Source organism: Macaca thibetana, chromosome 3 (assembly GCF_024542745.1).
Source record: "Macaca thibetana thibetana isolate TM-01 chromosome 3, ASM2454274v1, whole genome shotgun sequence".
Lineage (NCBI taxonomy): Eukaryota > Metazoa > Chordata > Mammalia > Primates > Cercopithecidae > Macaca > Macaca thibetana.
In genome coordinates, this window is record NC_065580.1 from 138,391,615 (window position 1) to 138,415,129 (window position 23,515).

At 54.6% G+C, this 23,515-nt stretch overlaps 3 protein-coding genes across 13 annotated transcripts in view; 2 read left to right on the forward strand and 1 right to left on the reverse strand.

Moving 5' to 3' along the window:
* The window catches only part of TMEM120A (transmembrane protein 120A), a 436,474-nt gene that overhangs the window by 167,761 nt on the left and 245,198 nt on the right, over positions 1 to 23,515 (reverse strand). The gene's annotated exons all lie outside the window — the stretch shown is intronic.
* Positions 1 to 23,515, forward strand: part of HSPB1 (heat shock protein family B (small) member 1) — a 138,649-nt gene that overhangs the window by 92,205 nt on the left and 22,929 nt on the right. Inside the window, exon 1 of one of the 11 annotated variants that reach the window (XM_050783873.1) lies at positions 18,724 to 18,727. The exons of the other annotated variants lie outside the window; for them this stretch is intronic. The gene's annotated coding sequence lies outside the window, so the exon portion shown is untranslated. Of the gene's footprint in view, positions 1 to 18,723; positions 18,728 to 23,515 lie in introns of those variants that run through there. 11 annotated transcript variants of the gene reach the window in all.
* SRRM3 (serine/arginine repetitive matrix 3) overlaps positions 1 to 23,515 on the forward strand; it is an 84,954-nt gene that overhangs the window by 56,062 nt on the left and 5,377 nt on the right. Inside the window, exons 4-12 of the mRNA XM_050783916.1 lie at positions 1,949 to 2,077; positions 2,160 to 2,240; positions 2,926 to 2,955; positions 3,393 to 3,455; positions 3,586 to 3,621; positions 6,814 to 6,864; positions 7,418 to 7,522; positions 8,469 to 8,646; positions 23,007 to 23,371. Of these exons, the coding sequence (XP_050639873.1) occupies positions 1,949 to 2,077; positions 2,160 to 2,240; positions 2,926 to 2,955; positions 3,393 to 3,455; positions 3,586 to 3,621; positions 6,814 to 6,864; positions 7,418 to 7,522; positions 8,469 to 8,646; positions 23,007 to 23,371 (1,038 nt within the window). The remainder of the gene's footprint in view (positions 1 to 1,948; positions 2,078 to 2,159; positions 2,241 to 2,925; positions 2,956 to 3,392; positions 3,456 to 3,585; positions 3,622 to 6,813; positions 6,865 to 7,417; positions 7,523 to 8,468; positions 8,647 to 23,006; positions 23,372 to 23,515) is intronic.

Below are 23,515 nucleotides of genomic sequence, written 5' to 3' on the forward strand. Positions count from 1 at the left end.
TCCCTGGAGGCTGGAGTGGGAGGATCACTTGAGGCCAGGAGTTCAAGGCTGCAGTGAGCTGTGATCGCACCACTGCACTCCAGCCTCGGCGACAGGGAGAGACTCTGTCTCAAAAAACAAACTAAATAAAATAAAAAAGAAAAAAAGAAACTGCACAGCACCTATGACCTCAGCAAATTCTCCCAGCAGCCCTGGAATTGAGTTATCACTCTCACCTTCGAGAATAGGCTCACAGGGGGACATGGCAGGCCCCAGGTCACAAGGCGACTCAGGACAGTGCAGGATGAGCCCTTGTCTGGAGCTTCAAAGCTCAGGCTCTTGCCTGGAGCCCAGCTACCTCTAGAAAAAAAGAAGCGCTCTGAGAATAGACTGTACGGAGCCAACATCTGTGGCAGAGGCTGGCTGGGGCTCCAGGAGCAGGGACAGGAGGCGTCTGGTCCCTGCTGAGCTAAAAGGAGAGTTCTGTAAGATGGATAGGGAGTATCGGAGGCCCCCACCCTCTGCCACCAGGCTTGATTGATGAGCACAGTCCTGCTGCCGGAGATGAGCAGCGGGGCCCCCTGGAGGTTGCAGAGGGGAGGGCGAGGAGAGGCTATGAATATTTCAGCGACAGAGGCCTGGCTGGAGGAAAGGAGGGGAAGAGGGGCACGGAGGCACTCAGCCAGCGGGAGGGGCCTCAGGGACAGAACACCCAGGTGAGGGAAGACCCACATCATTGAGACGGGGCTCGGGGAGGGCGGAGCTAGGCCAGGAAGAAGGGACTCTGAGAAATTTAGAGTTCGCCGTGCGCGGTGGCTCACGCCTGTAACAGCACTTTGGGAGGCCGAGGCTGGCAGATTACCTGAGGTCGGGAGTTCCATACCAGCCTGACCAACATGGAGAAACCCCGTCTCTACTCAAAATACAAAAATTAGCGGGCTCCTGTAATCCCAGCTACTCCAGAGGCTGAGGCAGGAGAATCACTTGAACCCAGGAGGCGGAGGTTGCAGAGAGGTGAGATTGCAGGAGGCAGAGGTTGCAGTGAGGCGAGATCGGGCCCCTGCACTCCAGCCAGGACAACAGAGTGAGACTCTGAAAAAAAAAAAAAGAAAGAAAGAAAAGAAAAGAGAAATTAGGGTTCAGTGAGAGAAAGGAGGGATGGGGATGGGGTTCCCAGAATAGGACAGTAGGGTTAGGGGCACAGGGATCAAATGGAAGGTTCACTGAGGGGGAGGGTCAATGAATGGGGCTGGGATACGGAGGGGATTCAGTGAGGAAAAGTAGCCTCATATAAGGAGTAGGCACACACACACACACCCCACCCACGACTGCAGGGTGGCTCATGACTGGAATCCCAGCACTTTGAGAGATCAAAGGGAGGATCGCTTGAGGCCAGGAGTTCGAAACCAGCCTAAGAGTTCGAAACCAGCCTGGCCAACGTAGTGAGACCCTGTCTCTGCAAAATTTTTCAAATGAGCCAGGGTGGGGGTCCACGCCTGTAGTCCCAGCTACTCAAGAGGCTGAAGAGAGAGGATCGCTTGGGCCCAGGAGTTCAAGGCTGCAGTGAGCTATGATCCCACCACTGCAACCCAGCCTGAGCAACAGAGCAAAACCCTATCTCCAAAATTAAAAAAAAAAAAAAAAAAAAAAAAAAAAAAAAGAGGAGGGGGCTTACTGAGATGGTGGGAACTTCGAAGGGGTGCAGGCTAAATAAGGGGCTCGGTTACCCTCTTTCTTTTTTGCAAAAGATTGTACCGTGAGGTCGGGGACCTGTAGGGGATGTGCCCCGTTGGGTTCCCCAAATCTCTGCCTAGCCCTGTAAGGGCAGGGGCCGCAGGTGCCCCTCGCCCCTCCTCCAGCTGGGTAGCAGCCCGCAGACTTGGGGGGCTAAGTCAGGCCCCCCGCGCCAGGAAAAGGGGCGGAGAAAAGCCGTCCCGAGACAGGTGGTGAGCGTCCCTGTCGCCGGCAGTGTGGCGGAGACCCCGCGACTGACCGAGGGCGCTGAGCCGGGCCTGGAGTACGCGCCCTTTGACGACGATGACGGCCCGGTGGACTGTGACTGTCCCGCCGCCTGCTACCGCGGCCACCGCGGGTACAGGTCAGCGGCCGCCGCGGCGGGGGTGGGGGGCGCGCGGGGCTGCCCCCCCTCACCGCCCCCACCCCCGCCCCTTCTCCCCCAGGACCAAGCACTGGTCTAGCAGCTCGGCATCGCCCCCTCCCAAGAAAAAGAAGAAAAAGAAAGGCAGCCACCGGAGAAGCCGGTGAGAGCCGCGCCTGGCCGGAGCGGGAAGGGAGGAGGTGGGGTCTCTCCCCAGGTGCCAGTCCCTGGCCCACAGGGGACCCCCAACCATGCCGCATTTGTGAGCCCCGCCCCTCTCTGAGCCCGTCCCTCGCCCTCACCATGCGGCCCCTCGACTAAGTGTCCTCCAGGTAACTGAACCCATCCCAGGCCTCAAGCTCCTCTCCTCGCTAGGCCCTGCCCCTCAACGAGCCCCTCCCCTTCCCTAGGTCCCGCCCCTCAAGGAGCCCCTCCCCTTCTCTGGGGCCCGCCCCTCACCGAGCCCCTCGCCTTCTCTAGGACCCGCCCCTCATCGAGCGCCTCTCCCCACTAGGCCCCACCCCTCATCGACCCCTCCCCTTATCTGGGATCCGCCCCTCACTGAGCCCTTCTCTAGCACCTGCCTCTCACTGAATCTCCCAGAGCCAGACTCACTGACCCGGCCCATATGTTACCAGCACCTGCTCCCATTCCCCCTCTGCCCTCCCCCAGGGGTCCCGTGCCCACCAACACCAGTGCGAGTGGTCCTGGGGAGGAGGGGCCTCATCTGCCATCCCCCAATCTCTCTGTCCACCCTCCCCTGTCCTGTGTGAGACCATGGCAAGTGTCTGGGACCCCAACTAACCCCATCCATCCGTCTGTCCTTTCTTCCTGGCATCTGCCCTCAGCAAAAAGAGGAGACTGGAGTCCGAGTGCAGGTCAGTGGGGACACAGCTGGCTGGGCCCAGGGCAGGGGATGTCTGTGGGTGGGAGAGATTCCAAGGCCATTCCCCAGATGCCGGAGGCCTGGACCCTCAGGGCCTGCATGGACACCGCCAGGGTGCAAGCTTTGCCCCTACAGAGGCCATGAGTCCCACCACTGGAGCCTCTGACCTCTGGGTTTGAAACTATCTTTGCCTACAGTGCCAGGGGTGGGCTGGAAGGGTGACTTGGGGACAACATAGGCAGCGCCATCAACTACCCTGAGGGACCTTGGCGACGCTTGGGGCCTCGGGTCACTCTGTACAAGGGACCTTGGGCTTCATGGCCTGGAATTCCCTTTCCAGCTTCAATGTCCCAAGCACCCAAGCCTCTCCATTTCCAGCCCCCCACCCCCCACCCCAGCTCACTAGAGCCCGCCTCCCTGTGTCCACAGCTGTGGGAGCTCCTCACCCCTCCGAAAGAAGAAGAAGAGTGTGAAGAAGCATCGCCGAGACAGGTACCCTTGCTGCCCCCACCCTGGGGCCTCCTCTTCCTCCCGTGGGGCCCAGGGCCAGGGCTGTGGTCCTTCATAGGTCTCCCTGGGCCACCCCAGGCAGGCTCAAGAGAACTTCTTTATTGCCCTACAGGTCAGATTCTGGGTCTCGGAGGAAGAGACGGCACAGGTGAGCGGTGCTTTGCAGAGGACACGGTCAGTGGTCCCTTAAGGGACCAAAGCCCAAATGACGCAACGATGGGAGGCAGTTTTGAGGGTCCCGCCTGGCTCCGTCCTTCAGCTCCAGGATTCCTTCCCAGAGCCAGGCTGGGAGGACTGGGCAGTGGAGGAGGAACAGGAAAACCAACTGTTTGCAACCCTCACCTGCCCCATGCATCAGCCATGACGTGGGGACCCCAAGAATTTCTAGACAACATGGCAGGTCCAATGCCCAAGGGGTGTGTCTGTCTGTAGAGGTGCCGGTTAGACAAGCAGAAACACCAAGACCCCGAATTTGCAGGGAAAGAGCTCGCCAGGCAGGAGGACCTCCATCGTGAGCTGGGAAGGCTCCATGGATAGGAGGCGGGGTTGGGGAGCTGTGGCTAGAGGTAGAGTTTCTCGGGGACAGATGCTAGCCTCCCAACAGGTTTGACTGCCAGGTTATGGAGCATCCTCCACCCAGAAGGGCTGGGGGCTAGCGTGGGGGAGCTCTGAGCAGGGCAGTGGCTTGTTCAGGGTGGACTGGGGGAGGGAAGAGGAAGTGAAAGACAAGATTCCAGGCAGAGGCAGAGTGATGCAGGAGAAGAGGGTTGCTGAGAAAGCAGAAAACAGCCTGAGCCAGGCACGGTGGCTCATGCCTGTAATCCCAGCACTTTGGGAGGCTGAGGCGAGCGGATAGCTTGAGGCCAGGAGTTTGAGACTAGCCTGGTCAACATGGTTAAATCCTGTCTCTACTAAAAATACAAAAATTAGCTGGGTGTGGTGGCGAGCTCCTGTAATCCCAGCTACTCGGGAAGCTGAGGCACGACAATCGCTTGAACCGGGGTGGCGGAGGTTGCAGTGAGCCAAGAGGTTGCAGTGGAGTGCATGGCACTCCAGCCTGGATGACAGAGCGAGACTCTGTCTCAGGAAAAAAAAAAAAGACTGGGCGCAGTGGCTCATGCCTGTAATCCTGGCACTTTGGGAGGCTGAGGTGGGTGGATCATTTGAGGTCAGGACTTTGAGACCAGCTTGGCCAACATAGTCCGTCTCTACTGAAAATACAAAAATTATCCAGGCATGGTGATGGGCGCCTGTAATCCCAGCTACTTGGGAGGCTGAGGCAGGAGAATCGCTTGAACCCAGGAGGAGGAAATTACAGGGAGCTGAGATCGCACCACTGCACTCCAGTCTGGGCGACAGAGCAAGACTCTGTCTCAAAAAAAAAAAAAAAAAGAAAGAAAAGAAAAGAAAAGGAAGGGAAGGGAAAAGGGAGAGGAGAGGAGAGGAGAAGAGAGGAGAGGAGAGGAGAGGAGAGGTCAGGTCGGAAGGAAGTTGTTGGGCAGTCACATTCCAGGGGTGGCATCAGAGCCAGACTCCCTCCCAGCAGCCCAGAGGAAGGGCAGAGTCCGGAGTTCCTTCCTTGCAGTGGGAATTTGCCAAGTAGGGAGAAGCCTACATAAACACCTAATCCTGCTCCTCCAATGTCCCCAATTTTTCATCTTCCCCTGGCCTCCCAGCATCTATGGATCAGTGTGAGTCCCTACTGCCCCCCAGTGGCCACCATTAGCTTACACACATCCTGTGGCCAGCTCCCATCCTTCCTGGACAGGTCCTAAAAGTGAACTAGGAATAGACCAGCTTCCAATGGGGAGACTGAAGCCCAAAGCAGCCTCCAGCACCCAAATCCTTAGCCTCCGGGCCTGCCCTGCACTCACTCTGCTCCTGCGAGAAGCACATTTCTGTGGTTCTTAGCATGGCTTTGTTTTGGGGTCAGAAGGACTGAAGGGATCTGGTGGCACCAGGAAGGATGGGGCTGAGGACTGGGGCTGGGTGAGACCTTTGAGGGCTAACCAGAAGCTTCTCAGGCTTTTCATCAAAGTTAGAGGTTGCTGGGTTGGGGGACTTGCCCCAGAGGGCTGGATGGGATGTGACGGAAAGCTGTGGGAGTTGGGAGGGGGCAGCCCTGGAGATGGATCCAGAGCTGTCATTCAAAAACAGGGAGATTGGCCAGGCACGGTGGCTCACACCTGTCATCCCAGCACTTTGGAGGGCTGAGGCGGGTGGATCACTTGAGGAGTTTGAGACCAGCCTGGCCAACATGGTGAAATCCTGTTTCTACTAAAACAAACAAACACAAAATAGTCAGATATGGTGGCAGGCAACTGTAATCCCAGCTACTTGGGAGGCTGAGGCATGAGAATTGCTTGAAACTGTGAGGTGAAGGTTGCGGTGAGCTGAAATTGTGCCACTGCACACCAGCCTGGGCAACAGAGTGGGACTCCATCTCAAGACTAAAAAAAAAAAAAGCAGGGACATCATGCCCTTGGGAAAGCATTTCTTTCCTAAACCCCTGGTGAGCTGGCCTAGGGCTGGGCCATTATAGGAGCACACGGAGGAAGGGGGCTCAGGAGGCATGACTATCAGGCCATATCCCAATACTCAAGGAAATGAGTATTGAGCATGTCCCAAGTCCAATACCAGAGCAAATCACCATCTCTACCTGGCCCAGACCTGAGGCTTGAGGCTGCTACACCTACAAACAGCAAACCCCGCCTTTTTTTTGTTGGTTTTTTTTTTTCCAAGATGGAGTTTTGCTCTTGTTGCCCAGGCTGGAGTGCAAAGGTGCGATCTCGGCCTCTGCAACCTCTGAAGGGATCTGGTGGCTCCGTCTCCCAGGTTCAAGTGATTCTCCTGCCTCAGCCTCCCGGGTAGCTGGGATTACAGGCACGCACCATCACGCCTGGCTAATTTTGTACTTTTAGTAGAGACAGGGTTTCTCCATGTTGGTCAGGCTGGTCTTGAACTCGTGACCTCAAGTGATCCACCGGCCTCAGCCTCCCAAAGTGCTGAGATTACAGGCATGAGCCACTGCGCCCGGCTACAGCACCCCCCTTTATCTGGGCCAGCCATATTTCTGTGGCCCTCCCAGACCGGGCAGGAGTTGTGGCCCAGGGAGGAGGTGTTCACGGGCCAGGACTTCCAGGAGGAGGAAGGACCGAGCCTTGGCCAAGTGAAAGGGACAAAGCAGGGAAGTAGTATGGAAAAGTCCCCACCAGCCAGGGGGCTCAGGCCCTAGAGTGGAACAAATCTCAGATCCACACCTGTGCATACCCAGGCTCCAGGGCATGAAGGCCACACCCTCCCTGGGTCACACCGTCACTGTGATCTCTGCTCTCTGCAGATCTCGAAGCTCCAAGAGCAAAAGAAAAGAGAAGAACAAAGAGAGGAAGAGGTAAACGCCCTCCCTACTTTCCAGCACCCCCCTATTCGTTCTCCCTCCCGCCCTAGCAAACTAGGCCTTTTAGAATCACAGAATCAGCCATTAAAGGTAGCTCATTTTGCCCAGATGGAAAAATTACCATCTAGAGAGAAAGCCAAGGGCTCTCACTCAGTCAGAGCTGGAATCGAAACCCAGGCTTCCTGCCTTCCAATCCAGGGTCCTTCCAAGCCCAGTCCTCGTGACTCCTCCACCCTCCTTCCTCCTACCCCACAAGTCCCAGGATCACCTGGTGAGGGCTGAGGGGGGTCTTGGGAGGCTGAGGTTGTCTAGAGAAAAGGGGGCCTTTTCCTAATTCTCACAGATGACCCATATGGACCAGATAGGTTCTGCGGCCAGCACGAACACTGCTGATGTACCTTTTATAGGACACTTTAGGGGACTGATGAACACTGGCTTTCAGTAGCGTTCCACTGGGATCCTGGTGGGAGGTTGGGCAACTTGGGGGCTGTGAGGGGGAATAGGGGGCAGAAGTGAGGTACAGGCTGATTTCCCTCATCCACGCCAGGCCTCACACAGAGTCCCCAGGCCGGAGGTCTCATCGCCATAGCAGTGGCAGCTCCCACAGCCCCTCCCTCTCCTCCCACTACAGTGATTCCAGATCTCCCAGCAGGTAGGCCTGGGCCTCTGGGAGGCTTTCTCCTGATGGGGTTTAAGGGTTGCAGATTAAACACCCTCCAAGGGCTGGGGAGCAGGGCTGGTGGACAGAATGTCAATTCATCAGTGGGTAGAAATTTATCAGGGGTGGCCAGGTGTGGTGGCTCACAGCTGTAATGTCAGCACTTTGGAAGGTCAAGGCAGAAGGATCGCCTGAGGTCAGGAGTTCGAGACCAGCCTGGGCAATATATTGAATTAAATTAAAAGTAATAATAATTGTATATATTATATAATTTATATATATATATATATATTTATATATACGAGTATTGCTCTGTTGCCTAGGCTGGAGAGCAGTGGTGCAATCTTGGCTCACTGCAACCTCCGCCTCCTGGATTCAAGCAATTCTCCAGCCTCAACCACCTGAGTAGCTGGGATTACAGGCGTGCACCACCATGCCTGACTAATTTTTGTATTTTTAGTGGAGATGGGGTTTCGCCATTTCGGCCAGCCTGGTCTCGAATTCCTGACCTCAAGCCATCTGCCTGCCTCAGCCTCCCAAAGTGCTGAGATTACAGGCGTGAGCCACCAAGCCCAGCCTAATAATAATTTTAAAAAAGAGAAATATGCCAGGGGAGTGATAACTTGAGGAAGAGCTGCCCTAAGGCCCCTAAGCCTCCGCCTGAATTGGAAATCGAGGCACAGCCTGACTGGCTCACCCTGAACAAGTCCTCTCTAAGTGGAAAGGTTCTCAGCATGGTGAAATGGCAGGTGGGGAGCTGCCCTCTTCCCTCCCGCCCTAGCACACTAGGCCTTTTAGAATCACGGCATCAGGCCATTAAAGGTAGCTCATTTTGCCCAGATGGAAAAAATGCGGGGGAGAGGGGAAAGTGGAGGCGCAACTGCTTGCAAAGCGAGTGTCCCACGCCGGCTCCCCCATTCTCCCTGGCGCCCAACCCCAGGCTGAGCCCCAAGCACCGAGACGAAGGGCGAAAGACGGGCAGCCAGCGGTCCAGCGGAAGCCGGTCGCCTTCCCCGTCGGGCGGCAGCGGATGGGGGTCGCCCCAGCGGAACGGCGGCAGCGGGCAGCGGAGCGGAGCGCACGGGGGCCGCCCCGGCTCGGCGCACAGCCCGGCCGATGTACGTACACTTCGCTTTGCGGAGGGTTCCCGCGCCGCGGGCTGCGCCGTGCGGGGTCGGGCGGGTCGCCAGAGGGGCAGGGGGCGATAAGTGTGGCATGGGGGCGGGGGCGGCCGCTTCTTCCCTCCTCGGCTCCCCGCTGGGGGCGTCCTGGCTCGGGAGCCGCCAGGAGTGCTAGGCCGGTGCGCCCACCTGGCCCTAGTGTCAGGGTGAGGGGCGTCTGCGGTCTTGGGCCACCCTTTGCGCTTGGCAAACTGAAGGCCAGAGGGAGGTTGACCACGGGGCACTGAGTTGGGTACAGGGCTGGGGAGGAATCAGGGTCTCGTGCCCTCCCCAGGCATATTAGGGTGGGAGGGGCATGGACATTGATAGGAGTCCCAGGCAGGAGCAGGATTCGAGAGACAGGACCCCCCGCTGGGCACCACCTGGGCCCTGAGTCTCCCTCTTCCCACCAAGCCCTGGCCCCACCTCTGAGCACCCACCTACCCCTCCTTTAACCTTCTCCCCAGCCCCTCCCTCCTTTCGCCCTCTCCCCCATCTCAGTCCCTCTGCCCTCTAAAGTCCCTGCTCCCAGGAGACTCTGCCCTTTTCCAGGCACCGCCCACACTTGGACAGGTGTCTCAAACCTGCCGGCTCCTCTTCCCACGGCCACCCTCCTGAGGCACCTGCCAGGGTGCCTCAGAGACCCCACACCAACACCAACCCCCCCCAAAACTGTCCCAACCCTTCCTCCAAGAGGGGCACAGATGTCCGAAGACCTACAGGCAGGTGCAATGGGGGAGCTGGCAGAGGCGAGAGATGTCTCAGTCTGTCCCCAGGTGAATGGGCTGGGCCTGGGTGGGAGCTTCTCCCAGACCCCAGGGAAGGTCCACATCCCCTTCTGGTCTGTTGATTATAGAGAACACGATTGAGACCCCTCAGAGAGAGGGGGCTGCAGTGCTGGCAGGGGCACTAGGGTGGGCGGGGGTGTGGCTTGGGGTGGGGAGGCCTGCAGGTTCCTTCCCAGACCCGCAGACTGCCCCCCACCCAACCCCAAAGCCTCAGCTGGGAGTGGGAGAGCTGCCCCTCCCCAGACCTCAGGTCTCCGCAGCAAACATGTACGTGTTGGTCAGTTTCATTTTGATTTTTGGCTGTTTCCTTTCACTCCCTTTCTTTTCTCAAACACCCTTTACTCCCACGGCCTCAGAGAGGAAAGTCAAGGGCAGCTGACTGAAGGCTCTTGGTCTCAAGGTTAAGTTTTATTGAAGGACATTTACCTGTCTCTAGACTGTCCCACCTTGACCAGGCACCAGGCTCCCAGGCTCCAGGGGATTTTGGTTGGGCCACCCAGGGAGGATGACACTGATGTCCCCTGATCTGTCTTGGGAGGGGTTGAGGGCAGGCAGAGGTAGCTGAGGGTAGCATGGCAGAGGCTGGAGAGGATTAACAAACCCACAAGAGAGACACCTACCATCCCCCACCCCTGTGGGCATGGAGTCCCAAGAGCACAGGACCCCAAACACCTTCTTGCTAGCTTCTCATCCCCCCCTCCTGGGGCCTCCCGAGAGACACAGAGAGGCAGGTTCTCTCAAGTCAGGGCTGAAAGTGGGTTCCTTCGTACTTCTGGTCCTCTCTCCAGCCCTGGAGTCCTGAGCAATGATCCCACCTCCACCCCCTCCCCAATGCAGACAAAATAGCCACAGCCACTAGGCAGACTCCCTGGGATAGGGCAGTTGGGGAAGGGGACCCAGCCACCAGCCTCAGGGCGGGAGCTTCTGAAGCACCCACATCTTGTCTCCCTCCCAGCATTGGACTCTGGTTCGGCACAGCCCTGGGAGTTTTCTTGGAGATGGCATTTTGTGACTCCTTTCACCAAGCATGGTCCCTAAATCCTGTCCCTCACCCTTGGGGTCCTGGGAGCTCTGGGACTTCAGAGCATCCTGGGTCTCAAACCTGCATTCAGATCCCTGCCTCTTTGCCTAAAAAAGACCTCTGAGGAGTCAAATGAGGCTAGTTCTCGCTCATATGCAGAAAAGTGAGATGGGGGATGGGAGAGGGGTCCCAGACTTTACCATGAACGAAACTGTCTTTGGGAAAAAATACTGGGGGTGGTATTCTTGGACGATACCTTAAAAAAAAAAAAAAAAAAAAAAAAAAAAAAACCAGAAAAGAAAAGAAAAAAAAAAAAGAGAGAGAGAAACAAACGGAAAAAAAGGAAAGCTCAACATTTTTTAACCCCGTCTATGTTTTTGTTTGTTTTTTAGCCTCCCATTTGAAACGTGGTAATACTGTGATTCCATTTCTTGTTTAGCTGGTGAGGGAAGAGGGTGGGCAAGTTTATGTAACTTTTTCTGTTGTTTTGTTTTTGTTTGTATTCCCTTTTCCTTTTTTTTTTTTTTTTTTTTCTATTTTAATGTACAGAAATGCAAACTATCTCTCTGGGTTTTTTTTTTTTCCTATCTTCTATGTTCTAGAATTTTCTTTTTGTGTGTGTTACTGTGGGAACCTTTCCTCTTAATGCAGAGATGGCTTTTGAATTTTAAGTGAACATTAATCATATACACATCTCTATATACTTTTTTTTCCTTTGTAATCTGAATTTAAAAGGGAAGATAACTCTAAAAAAAAAAAAAAAATCACGCCCACACCAACAGCTCCTGCCAAGTCAGCAGTGGCAGCAAATCCTCCTTTCAACTCCAGGCACAGGCTGGAGCTGCCGCAGATTTTAAATTAACTACAGTGGTGCAGCCTGTGCTGCTGCATTCCCCAGGAAGCTGGAGAGAAGCTGGGAGACCCAGGGAGGGAAAGAGACTTGTCCTGTGTTGCCCAGGGAGCTTCTTGGAGCTTGCTGCTACTCCTTGGTTCAGTTTAGTGTAATGGGCTGGACACGGGGGACAGGGAGCAGGACAGGTTGTTCAGGACCATCAGTGTCAGACCTCAGACTCAGATCCTTAGGTAACTGTGGAGGAGGGAGAGGTCTGAAGGCACCTGGCAGAGTTTAGCTGAGACACTTCAGGCAAGAGAAAAATTCCATCTTGGGCTGGGTATGGTGGCTCACACCTGTAATCCCAGCACTTTGGGAGGCCGAGGGGAGGCAGATCACCTGAGGTCAGGAGCTCAAGACCAGCCTCACCAACATGGTGAAAACCCAGCTCTACTAAAAATACAAAAATTCGGCCTGCCATGGTGGCTCACACCTGTAATCCCAGCACTTTGGGAGGCTGAGGTAGGTGGATCGCCTGAGGTCAGGAGTTCGAGACCAGCCTGGCCAACATGGCAAAACCCCGTCTCTACTAAAAATACAAAAAAATTAGCCAGGCATGGTGGTGTGTGCCTGTAATCTCAGCTACTTGGGAGGCTGAGGCAGGAGAATCACTTGAACCTGGGAGGCAGAGGTTGCAGTGAGCGGAGATCATGCCACTGCACTCCAGCCTAGGTGACAGAGTGAGACTCCATCTCGGAAAAAAAAAATCCATCTTGGTCTTGAGACTGAGGCCAGTGATGTGGTCACTCCCAGGTGATGGTTGAACCCCACAGGAATTTTTGGGTTCTGATGCTTACAGGAGAAACTGCAGCTCCTTGAACCTCCGACTGGTTCAAGGTCACACAGCTATTTAGAGGTAGATCCAAAAGTAGACCCCAAGCAGGGTGCGGTGGCTTATACCTGTAATCCTAGCACTTTGGGATGCTGAGGCAGGAGGATCACTTGAGGCCTGAAGTTCCAGACTAGCCTGGTCAGCAGAACAAGACTCTATCTCTACGAGAAAAAAAAAAAATTTTTTTTGTTTTAATGAGCCAGGCATGGTGGCATGTGCCTGTAGTCTCAGCTACTGAGGGAGATGAGGTAGGAGAATCACTCAGGAGTCCAAGGCTTCAGTAAGCCATGATAGCACCACTGCACTCCAGCCTGGGCAACATTGCAAGACCCTGTTGCTACAAAAATTAAAAAAAAAAAAAAAAAAAAAAGAAAGAAAGCTGGGAATGGTGGAATACACCTGTAATCCCAGCTACTCAGGAGGCTGAGACAGGAGGATTGCCTGAGCCCAGGAGTTTGAGGCTGCAGTGAGCCATGATTGCGCCACTGCACTCCAGCTTGGGCAACAGAGCAAGACCCTGTCTCAAAACAAACAAACAAAAAAAAACAAAAAAATAGACTGCAGCCCTCTGACCTCTAGACTCCAGCCACGCTGTGGAGAGGGTGGCAAATGGGAAGCACAGTCCGGGAGCCCTGAGCAGAAGGAGGATTTGGGAGGTGGATGCTGGTTGTCTCAGCTCCTGTTTTCCCCCATCAGACCCCTCCAGAAATCAGCTTCCTGCTCTCTCATGTCCCTAGACTGAGGTCTGCCCACACTGAGCGACCGGGTGCAGGTGGCCCCCACATTACAGAAACTCACTCTATATGATTGTTGCTTCAGTGACTCAGGGAACCCTAAACCCTCACAGTTCATACATGTGGGAAAATAAATATCAAGGCACAGAGAGGGAAGAGAGTCACTCAAGGTCACACAATGTAGGATGGAAGAGGAAGAAACGGATCAGGAGACCTCCTGGGACAAGCCCTTCTGTCCAGTCTTACCTGGTACCTTCACTGGCCTCCCTCCAGCCCCCACCAGCACAGCCTGGTGCTAGGCTCACCCTCCCAAGGCCCAGAAAGAGTAGACAGACTTTGCCATCTTTTCCTTTTATTATTGCATTCCTGTCCCAGGGACAACTTGCTCACCTTAGAAGTCTCTAGCATTAGAAGTTTCAGGGGATGGGGCAGGCACAGCGACTCATGCCGGTAATCCCAGTACTTTGGAAGGGCGAGGCAGGAAGATCGCTTGAGACCAGGAGTTTGAGATCAGCCTGGGCAACATAGCAAAACTCCCATCTCTACAAAAAAAAAAAAATTTTTTTTTTAATTAGCCAGGTGTGATGGTGCATGCCTATAATCCCAGCTACTTGGAAGGCTGAGGTGGGAGGATCACTTCAGCCCAGCAGTTGGAGGCTACAGTGAGCTATCATCCTGCCTGTAGTCCCAGCAACTCAGGAAGCTGAGGCAGGAGAATCACTTGAACCCAGGAGGTGGAGGTTGCAGTGAGCTGAGATCACACCACTGCACTCCAGCCTGGGTGACAGAGCGAGACTCCATCTCAAAAAAAAAAAAAAAAAAAAAAAAAAAAAAAAAAAAAAAAAAACCCAAAAAACAAAAAAACTCCACAGTGTCAGGGGCTGCCTGGAAGGTAACACCCTTAGCTGAGGGTGGCAGAGAAGGCTCAGGATCATGGCCTCCAGGCTCTCTCTGGCTTCTCTCCCTGGTCCAAATTTTATCAAGTAATGGCCAGCCTCGGGTGACCCCCAAGAAAAGGTACCAAGGCACCCACTGACCTGCCTTATCCAGGAACAGAAAAAGGCAAAAGGGATGAATTTTGCTGAAATGATGCTGAAGCCAGAGGGAAAGGAGTGGGATTGACCTGAGGCAGGATCACTCCTCCAGATCGGCTCTGCGGTTGCCTTCCCTTTTAAATGCACATTTTCCCTTCACCCATCTGTCCACTCCGATTGGCCTTGTTTAAACAGCGCTTGTCTCCTCTTTCTGTCTGGGGGCACCTTTCTCTCTTCCTGCCTCTCTGTTTGTTTGCTTCTGTCATTGTCTCTGTCTTTCTGTTTCTCTTTCTCCCTCTCTTCCCATTTCTATCTCTGTCTGATTTTGTCTGTTCGTCTGTCTGTCTCTCTGTCTGTCTGCCTCCTGTCCCTTTCTCTCTTCCTCTCCATCTCTCTCCCCCGGCATGGGCCTCTCTCCCATGCTGCCAGACCCTCTGTAGCCCACCCTGTGGTTCTCTTCCATCAGCTGCTTCCTGCATGCTCTGTGGAGGTTTTCTGTTGTTTGAACAGTAAAGAAAGCTTGGCTAGTGGAACCCATTGTTTAAAACGGAGGAAAAAAAAAAAAGCAAACAGAAATGGCCGGGCAAGAGCCCCCTCCCATCCCTGGGATGAGACAAAAGCCACATCGGCCACCCATCTACTGGCTCAGAGGGGGAGCACAGTTTAGGGTCACTGTCTTTCCCCAATTCTGCATTCCCAATGCGGAGACCTTCTTTTCTTTTTTATTATTGCATTCCTGTCCCTGACCACTGAGAAGGTAGGTATCCCAGCTCCGCTGTGCGCTCTCGCTCCCATCTCCAGATAAGCCCCGCCACTTTGCTTGGTTTGAATGTGGTTTTCTTTCTCTCTCTTTCTCTCGATCTTGCCCTGGTTGGTTTCATCTTCCTCCCTTTTCTTTCTTTATTTTAGTGACTACTCATTTGTAACTTGCACTTTCTTCAAATGAGCTACAAAGCTATGTTTCCTGGTTTGTCGTTTGGTTTTCTTGACTTTCCCCGACCAACTTTTCTAGCCCATCTCCCCCCCTTCTCCAGCTTCCCTGTTCCCTCCTTCTCCCTCTCCATCCCTGACTTCCACCCCTAAATCCTCCTTCACGCCTTCTTTCTCATTCTGTTGTCCGAATGCATTTCTGTGTGGTTTAGCATTCCAAGTTTGTGTTTCTTTCCTGAACTGTATGCTGCAGTGAAGCCAATTTGATTTCTGTTGTCTGGAGTAGCTGCGAAGCCCCTCCTCACCCTTCATCCCTGCCAGCCCCTGGGACATCGGTCACCCCGCTGGCCTTCAGGGCCCTTTCGGGCAATAGGCAGTGGCAGAGGAGCCATTGTGGGGCCTCTTGGCCTCCAGATCCTGGAGGAAGTTCTGGCCAAGGTCAGGCACAAGGGAAAAGCCCCATCCCATCCTCGGGGGCCTACTGAGCCAAAGGGAACTCTGCGCTTCCGCGAATCCTTCCCTGGCTGCAGGACGGAGCTTTGGGGTGGGAGCTGCAGGGCTCTGGAGGAGAAACGGGCATCAGGACTGAGCCTCCAGCTTCCATCTATTGGGTGCGATAGTAGATTCATTTGGGGTGGCAGTGGGCAGGGCAGTGAGCTGGCCAGGAGCAGGTTTGAAACCTAGAGGGCCTACTTAGCAAAGTCTCTGTGAGGTAATTTACAGGTAATTTACCTGCCTGCTGCCTGGTCCATGATCCAACCCAGACAGGGCTCCTTCCACCCTCAGCATCCTTCCATCTTCTGAATTTGAACAGCTTAATGTGGACCCTCAGAGCAGAAGGATCCCAAAAGAACAATCAGCAGAGGCTAGGGGCCCACAGGATGCTGCAGCAGAACCAGGACTAGGTCCTGGGACTTGTGACTCTCAGCCCAGGGCTCATCCAGCCACACTGAGGGTACTAGAGTTGGAGGTGGACCCTAGGGGACCCCACCTCCGCACCCCTGCCTATTAAACTGTTTCCTTTCCCACCTGGGAGCAGCTAGAGAAATGTGGCATTCTGGCCAGGTGCGGTGACTCACGCCTGTAATCCCAGCACTTTGGGAGGCTGAGGTGGGCGGATCACTTGCGGTCTGGAGTTCGAGATCAGCCTGGCCAACATGGCAAAACCCCGTCTCTACTAAAAATACTAAAATTAGCTGGGCATGGTGGTGCACGCCTGTAATCCCAGCTACTCGGGAGGCTGAGGCAGGAGAATCGCTTGAACCCGGAAGGCGGAGGCTGCAGTGAGCCTAGATCGTGCCTCTGCACTCCAGCATGGGCGACAGAATGAGACTCCGTCTCAAAAAAAAAAAAAAAAAAAAAGGGCATTCAGCATTCCAACCATTATGAGGCCTCCACGGCTTCCATCTTCAGCTTTGAAAAGAGAAGGCCCAGCCACTCGTCCCTACCCCACCCCATGTTTATCCCAGGGGCAGGTGTCAGGGAGTTCACCCACTCAGAACATCCTTCTCAACACTGGGTGGTGCCAGGAGGGGAGACAGCAAGTGGCTCTTTATTTTTTTTAATTAATTAATGTATTTATTTATTTATTGTGAGACAGAGTCTCGCTTTGTCGCCCAGGCTGGAGTGCAGTGGCACGATCTTGGCTCACTGCAAGCTCCGCCTCGTGGGTTCACACCATTCTCCTGCCTCAGCCTCTCGAGTAGCTGGGACTACAGGCGCTCACCAACACACCCGGCTAATTTTTTGTATTTTTAGTAGAGATGGGGTTTCACCGTGTTAGCCAGGATGGTTTTGATCTCCTGGCCTCGTGATCTGCCCACCTCAGCCTCCCAAAGTGCTGGGATTACAGGCGTGAGCCACTGTGCCTGGCCAACAAGTGACTCTTTCAAAAGGGAGAAAGGGCAAGCTAGGTGAGGTGATACCACTTGTAGTCTCAGCTACTCAGGAGGCTAAGGCGGGGGGATTGCTTGAGCCCAGGAGTTTGAGGCTGCAGTGAACCATGATTGCACCACTGCACTCCAGCCTGGCCAACAGAGCGAGACTCAGTCCCTGCTCCCTCAAAAAAAAAAAGAAAGAAAGAAAAGAAGGAAAGTGCTGCTGATCTGACAGGAGAAACTCTGTTGAAGCCCGATGAGGAAGGGGAGGGTCCCTCCTTGAGGAGTTTCTGATATGACCAGGGACCCACAAGCTGGGATCTCAAACGCTGAGTTAGAGGTGGGTGGTCGTCTAAGTCCTCAAAGGAAGCAAGAGTAAAGCATCTCAGGTGTTTACCTGTTCTTGTCCTTCAGAGCACCAGGACCAGGTGAGCACACTGCCCCCTTACTACTCCCTTCCATCATCTTTTCCACTTGACCCTCAGAAATTTCTTACCCAAAGGTTGGGAGCAGTGGCTCATGCCTGTAATCCCAATGCTTTAGGAGGCCGAGGTGGAAGGATCACTTGAGGCTAGGAGTTTGAGACCAGCTGAGCAACAGAGCAAGACCCCATCTCTACTAAAAATAAAATAAAATAAATAGCCAGGCATGGTGGTGTGTACCCGTAGACCCAGCTACTGAGGAGACTGAGGTGGGGGGATCACTTGAGCTCAGGAATTGGAGGCTACAGTGAGCTATGATTGCACCATTGCACTCCAGTCTGGACAGCAGAGCCAGCCCCCATCTCAAAAAACAAACAAACAAACATATATATATATGTGTGTGTATATATATATAACACAAGCAAAAGAAAACATGTCAGCTAGCAAGTGGTAAAAAGGAGAGGAGGGGCTCCTGGGAACACAGCTCAGAGGCAGGCGAGATCCCTCATTCACTCACTCACTCATTCATTCATTCATTCCCACACACACTAAGCAGACATGTGCCCAGCACCTCCTCTGTGCCAGGCCCCATTTGGATGTCCGTGCCAGGAGAGAGGCAGGCCGACCTGGGCCTCCCAGGATGGAGGACAGATGAAGAACACTGAGTGTGATGGAGGGAAAAAGCTGAAATGTGAGTGGGAAGCTCCTGCTCACCACAGCAGCCCCCTGGCTAGCACAGCCTGGCAGAGTCCCTATGGGAAGGAAGGAACCAGATTCTATGGGATCATTGAGAAGCGGATGTGATGCAGCCTGGAGAAGGCGCCCTGGAGCTGAGGGTAGGGATGCCAATAGGCATTAGCCAGGCTGTGGGTGGGAGGTGGGGAGAGGAGATCCCTGCAAGAGGCACCAAGGCACAAAGAGCAGCTTCCTGGAAGGGAGGTTTGGAGGTCTCTGAGCATCCTATGAAATCCCATAGCGCTTGGCCTTAGATCTTCCTCAATTCCCAGGAAGAATGAGACCCAGCCAAGCTGAGGACGAGGCTCAGACTCTGGCAGGCGCATGGTGACCCCTTCCTGAAGACTTCCAGAGGGATGGGTGGAGGAGGACATGAGAGGTGCCTTCCTCCCATCCTCTGCTATCTTGGTACTTGGTGGACACCCCATAGGATCCCCCAGTCCTTCCTGCACTGCTCTGACCCAGTGAAGAGACCATGAGTTGCTTGTGCTCTGAAAAGAGTCTCCCAATCCCAATATAGGCTGACCCAGCAAAGACTCCGCTTATCACCATTTTACCAATGGGGAAACTGAGGCTCCCCACAGTCAGGTGACCCCCTTAAGGTCTCACAGCAAACTCTTACCAAGGCCAATTTCAGGATGTTCCACTTTTCCAATGACTATCATCTGGGCCATGGCAGGCCCGTGACTTGGAGGAGATGAGAAGGAAATAGGGAAGAACTTGGTCTTCAAAAATAGCAGTATCCGGATCAGCACAGGGGATTGGACCTGGGGGCTTGGACCTTCATGGTAGGGGACAGGACCATGATGGGGGTGAACAGCCACCCAACCTAGACCCTTTTGGCTCCTAACACTCCCACCCCACTCTCAGCATAAGGTGGTGGGAAGTCAGGAGGGCTCTGCAGCATCTGTGGGAAGGACCCATCATGGCCCGTGGTCTTCCTCGCCTACTGTTAGCTCCTTTCTTTGAGTCAGAAGCAGCTGGCTCAGGCCAGGCGTGGTGGCTTACACCTGTAATTCCAGCACTTTAGGAGGCCGAGGCAGGTGGATCGCTTGAGGCCAGGAATTCAAGACCAGCCTGGCCAACACGGTGAAACCCCATCTCTACTGAAAATACAAAAAAATTAGCCTGACGTGGTGGCTCACACCTGTAATCCCTCAGTTACTCAGGAGGGTGAGGCAGGAGAATCACTTGAACCTGGGAGGTGGAGGTTATAGTGAGCCAAGACTGCACCATTGCACTCCAGCCTGGACAACAGAGTGAGACTCTGTCTCAAAACAAACAAATAGACAACAAAAAGGAAGGAAGGAAGGAAGGAAAAAAGGAAGGAAGGAAGGAAAGAAGGAAGGAAGGAAGGAAGGAAGGAAGGAGAAAGAAAGAGAAGAAAGGAAGGAAGTAGCTGGCTCAGATCCAAATTCAGAGTTGGAGTCAGGGTTCACAGCCAGGCTTATTCCTAAGCCCTGCCACACTACCTCCCGTAACCAAAGTAGCAAGCAAAGATTTCTTAAAGAAGGAGACCAGTGTCACCTTGAGTTGTGGGCTACTGTGAATTGGCTCCCAAGCTTCTCCCACCTCATATGTGTTCACTTTGCACTCTTTGACAACCCAGAGTATAGGACAGAAATGGCAAATATGACAATCCCAGAAACTTTCTCATTTGCCTCCTATTGAGGGAAAAGAATGAGCTGGGGGCGCTTGAAAGTTCTGGGGCACTGGCTGCCTTCTGGAGTGGTGGGAGTATGTGTCAGGGGACTGAGGGTCTCCTGTTGGGAATAGAACTGCCATCTCAGAGGAGTCAACCCAAGGCCAGGCACGATGGCTTACACCTGTAATCCCAGCACTTTGGAAGGCCGAGGCAGGTGGATCACCTGAGGTCAGGGGTTCAACACCAGCCTGGCCAACATGGTGAAACCCTGTCTCTACTAAAAATACAAAAATTAGCCAGGCGTGGTGGCATGCACCTGTAATCCCAGCTACTTGGGAGGCTGAAGCAGGAGAATCACTTGAACCCGGGAAGCGGAGGTTGCAGTGAGCCAAGATCATGCCACTGCACTCCAGCCTGGGCAACAGAGTGAGACTCTGTCTCAAAAAAAAAAAAAAAGAGGAGCCAATTCAGCCTCCAATTCTCCTAGCCTAGGGTGAGGGGTGAGCTTGTGATCAGGAGAGTCAGGGGTGCTCAAAGGGGCACCCCAATACCAGGTAACATCCATTGTGTCCACTTATGCCTACCTCTGCCCCAAATGGAGACATTAAGCTCTCCCAGGACAGGTCTTCATGGCCTGATTGACTTTGGGCAGCTATGGCTAGTGTTCATTGGCTGCTGTAGGCACCAATCAGGAGCCATCTGTGCCTTTCCACCCATGAGGTTGACCTCCTGGTTCTACCTCCATGTTCAGCTCAACTCCAGCCCTGCAGGGAAAGGCCTGGGCACCACCTTGCCCTCTGCAGGAAACACCCAGTGCCATGCCAAGGAAACCGTGCTCCTTCTAGTCCCTGGCAGCAAGGTGCCCTAAGAGGTGGCAGCAGCTTTTGTCTTCTCATCCAAACAGCCTGCCAATGGCTGGGCTCAGTGGCTCACGTCTATAATCCCAACACTTTGGGAGGCTGAGGCCGGAGGGAGTATCACTTGAGGTCAGGAGTTCGAGACCAGCCTGGCCAACACGGTGAAACCCCATCTCTACTAAAAATACAAAAATTAGCCAGACGTGGTGACAGACACCTGTAGTTCCAGCTACTTGGGAGGCTGAGGAAGGAGAATTGCTTGAACCCGGAAGGCAGAGGTTGCAATGAGCCAAGATCACGCTAGTGCACTCCAGTCTGAGAGACAGTGAGACGCCTTCTCAAAAAGAAAAAAGAAACAGCCTGCCAAAAGAGCTTGGTCCAGGCACCACCTGGCTTCTAGGACTCTTCCTTCCTTAGCAAACAGAATCAAGGTTTTACTAGGCGCCAAGTTCTGTGATAAAAAGTGAGGTACAGAGGTGAATCAGATACCACATCTACCCTGGAAGTGCTCAAAGTCAAGTTGGGAGTGGTGATCGGAGGATTTTCAGGGAGGAGCAGACCTATAAACAGACAAGGACAGTCAACTGTTACTAGATGGAGGGCCAAGGACAGGAGGGGGGATCAGCTCTGTGTAGGGAGGGAGACGGGAAGGATGGGCAGGGGGCATGCAGAGAATCCTGGAATCTTTGCCCTGGAAGGGACATCAGGAAGCAAAAGCCAACCCTCTCATTTTGTGGATGGGGAAACTGAGGCCCAGACTGGGGAAGTGACGTGGCCAGGGTCGTTTGGTGAGATAGAGGCAGGCTGTCAGACTCCTGAATCCCAGCCAGGGCCCTTTTGATGGTGCCAGGTGACCTTCCTGGTTTTCTGTGTTCCAATCCTTGTGTCCTAACTCCACTTTTGGAAAAACATTTGCCATCTCTATCCAGCGGTCACCTAAGAGGTGCCCACTCAGGAGCCGGGCGCTGCCAGCCCTTCCTCCAGAGGTGGCGTGGCCTCCTCTCAGGCCTAGAATGGGGTGGTTGCGTTTCTCTCTCTCTCTCTATCTCTCTCTTGCATTTTTGTGAATCTAATGATGAACTTATACTACCACACTTTTCCCTTCTCTTACACACCTTACCTACTAAAGGAGGAAGTGCCACTTTATTGGTAAGTGGACGTTAACCAAGAGGGACTTAAAAATCAGAACTTAAAAAAAAAAAAAGAAAGAAAAAGAAAAAGAAAAGAGAGAAACAGAAAGACAGTCGGGTGCTACTGACAGCTCCAAAGCTCTCTGCAGGGCCGGAAAACAAAACAAAAAAAAAATATTAACAGAAAAATGTCAGGTTCCCCAGGATCAGATATTGTTTTTGATTTTTGGTATCTAATGACATTTGTGGATTTTGTTTTTTTATTTCTGTTTTTCCTTCCTTTCTTCGGTTCAGTTTTGAGTTCAGTTGTCCCCCTCGCCCCCTCCCCCATCTGTGTGCCGTGTGACGCCCCCCTCCATCCCCTCGCCCACCCCCAAGCGCTGGGGGCCCGGCCTGGTGGGCTGGCCCTGGCCCCGCTCCCGGTGCCGCTCTCTCTTCTCTCTGCCGGGAATCGTCCGTCCCATCGGGGGGCAATGCCAGCCCCGACGCCTGTCCTGGAGACCCTCCCCCTTTGGCCCCCGCCCCCCACCGCTCCGTCCCTCTTGTGTTTTGCATGCCAAGAACCCTGCATGAGCTGCACTGTTGAGGCCAGAAGGTGGACACCCAGGAGAGGCAGAGGCAGGGCAGGCGCGGGGAACCGTGTGTGCGATGCTCCGGGACTGGCAGCCCCCGGCCCGGGCCCGGTGAAAGCCCTCTCTCCTTCTCTCCCCCCACCCTACCCGCCCGCTCTCTCACCCCAACCTCTCGCTCCTCTTGCTCTGTCCTCTCTCTGCCTCCACTCTTGTCCCCTGCCTGTCTGGATTTTTTCTGTTTCTCCCTGGCTTCCATCCTTCTCTCTTTTCGCTCTCTCGTTCTCGCTCTCTCTCTCTCTCCTGTCCCCCACCCCGCCCCGTCTCTCCTCTGTCTCTTCTTCTCACTGTCTCTGTCCCCTTCTCTCTTCCCCCCTTTGTTCCTTCTCCTTTCTCTCTCCTGTCTCGCTCTCTCCTCTCGCTCTCATCTCCCTCGCTCTTTCGCCCTCTCTCATCTCTGTCCCTCTCACTCTCTCTCTCTCTCCCGCTTTTTCTCTCTTCCTCTTTCTCTTCTCTGCCTCTTCCCTCTCTCTTTCTATCTTTCTTCTCTCTCTCCCTCTCTCCTGTCTCTCTCTCTCTCCCTGTCTCTTGTCTCTCTCCATTCTCTCTCTCCGTCTCTTTCTCTCTCTGTCTCTCGCTCTCTTTCTGTCTCTTTCTCTCCTCTCTTTCTCTGCCTCTCCCTCCTCTTTCCTCTTTCTCTCTGTCTCTGTCTGTCTGTCTCTCTCTCTCTCTTTCTCTCTCTCTCCTCTCTCTCCCTCTCTCTCCTGTCTCTCTGTCTTCTCTCTCCTCTCTCTCTGTCTCTCTCGTCTCCCTCTCCCCCCTCCGTGCCCTCTCTGCCTCTCTCCCCGTCAGAAGCCCAACTCGCCCTCGCCCAGGGCCCGTGACAAGGCGGCGGCCGCCGCACCCACGCCGCCCGCGCGGGGGAAGGAGAGCCCGAGCCCGCGCTCGGCGCCGTCGTCCCAAGGTCGCGGAGGCCGCGCGGCGGGCGGGGCGGGCAGGCGGCGGCGGCGGCGGCGGCGGAGGCGGCGGCGCTCGCGGTCCTCGGCGTCCGCGCCCCGCCGCAGGGGTCGCCGGCGCGCACGGCCCGCGCCCCCTCGGGGCTCGTCGCGCTCGCTCAGCAGGGCCCACTCCAGCAGCGACTCCGGCAGCGGCGGCGGCGCCCCCGGCCCCGGGCCGGAGCCCGGCTCCGAGCGAGGCCACGGCGGACACGGGAAACGGTGAGCGTGCTCGGACCCCGAGCTGGATTCCCGCCCCCATCCCGCACAGGGCTCCCCTCCACTAGCGGATACCGGCCCACAGGATCCCTCCCCGCACTGAGCTACCCACCACGGATCCCAACCCCCGCCACGGATCCCAACCCC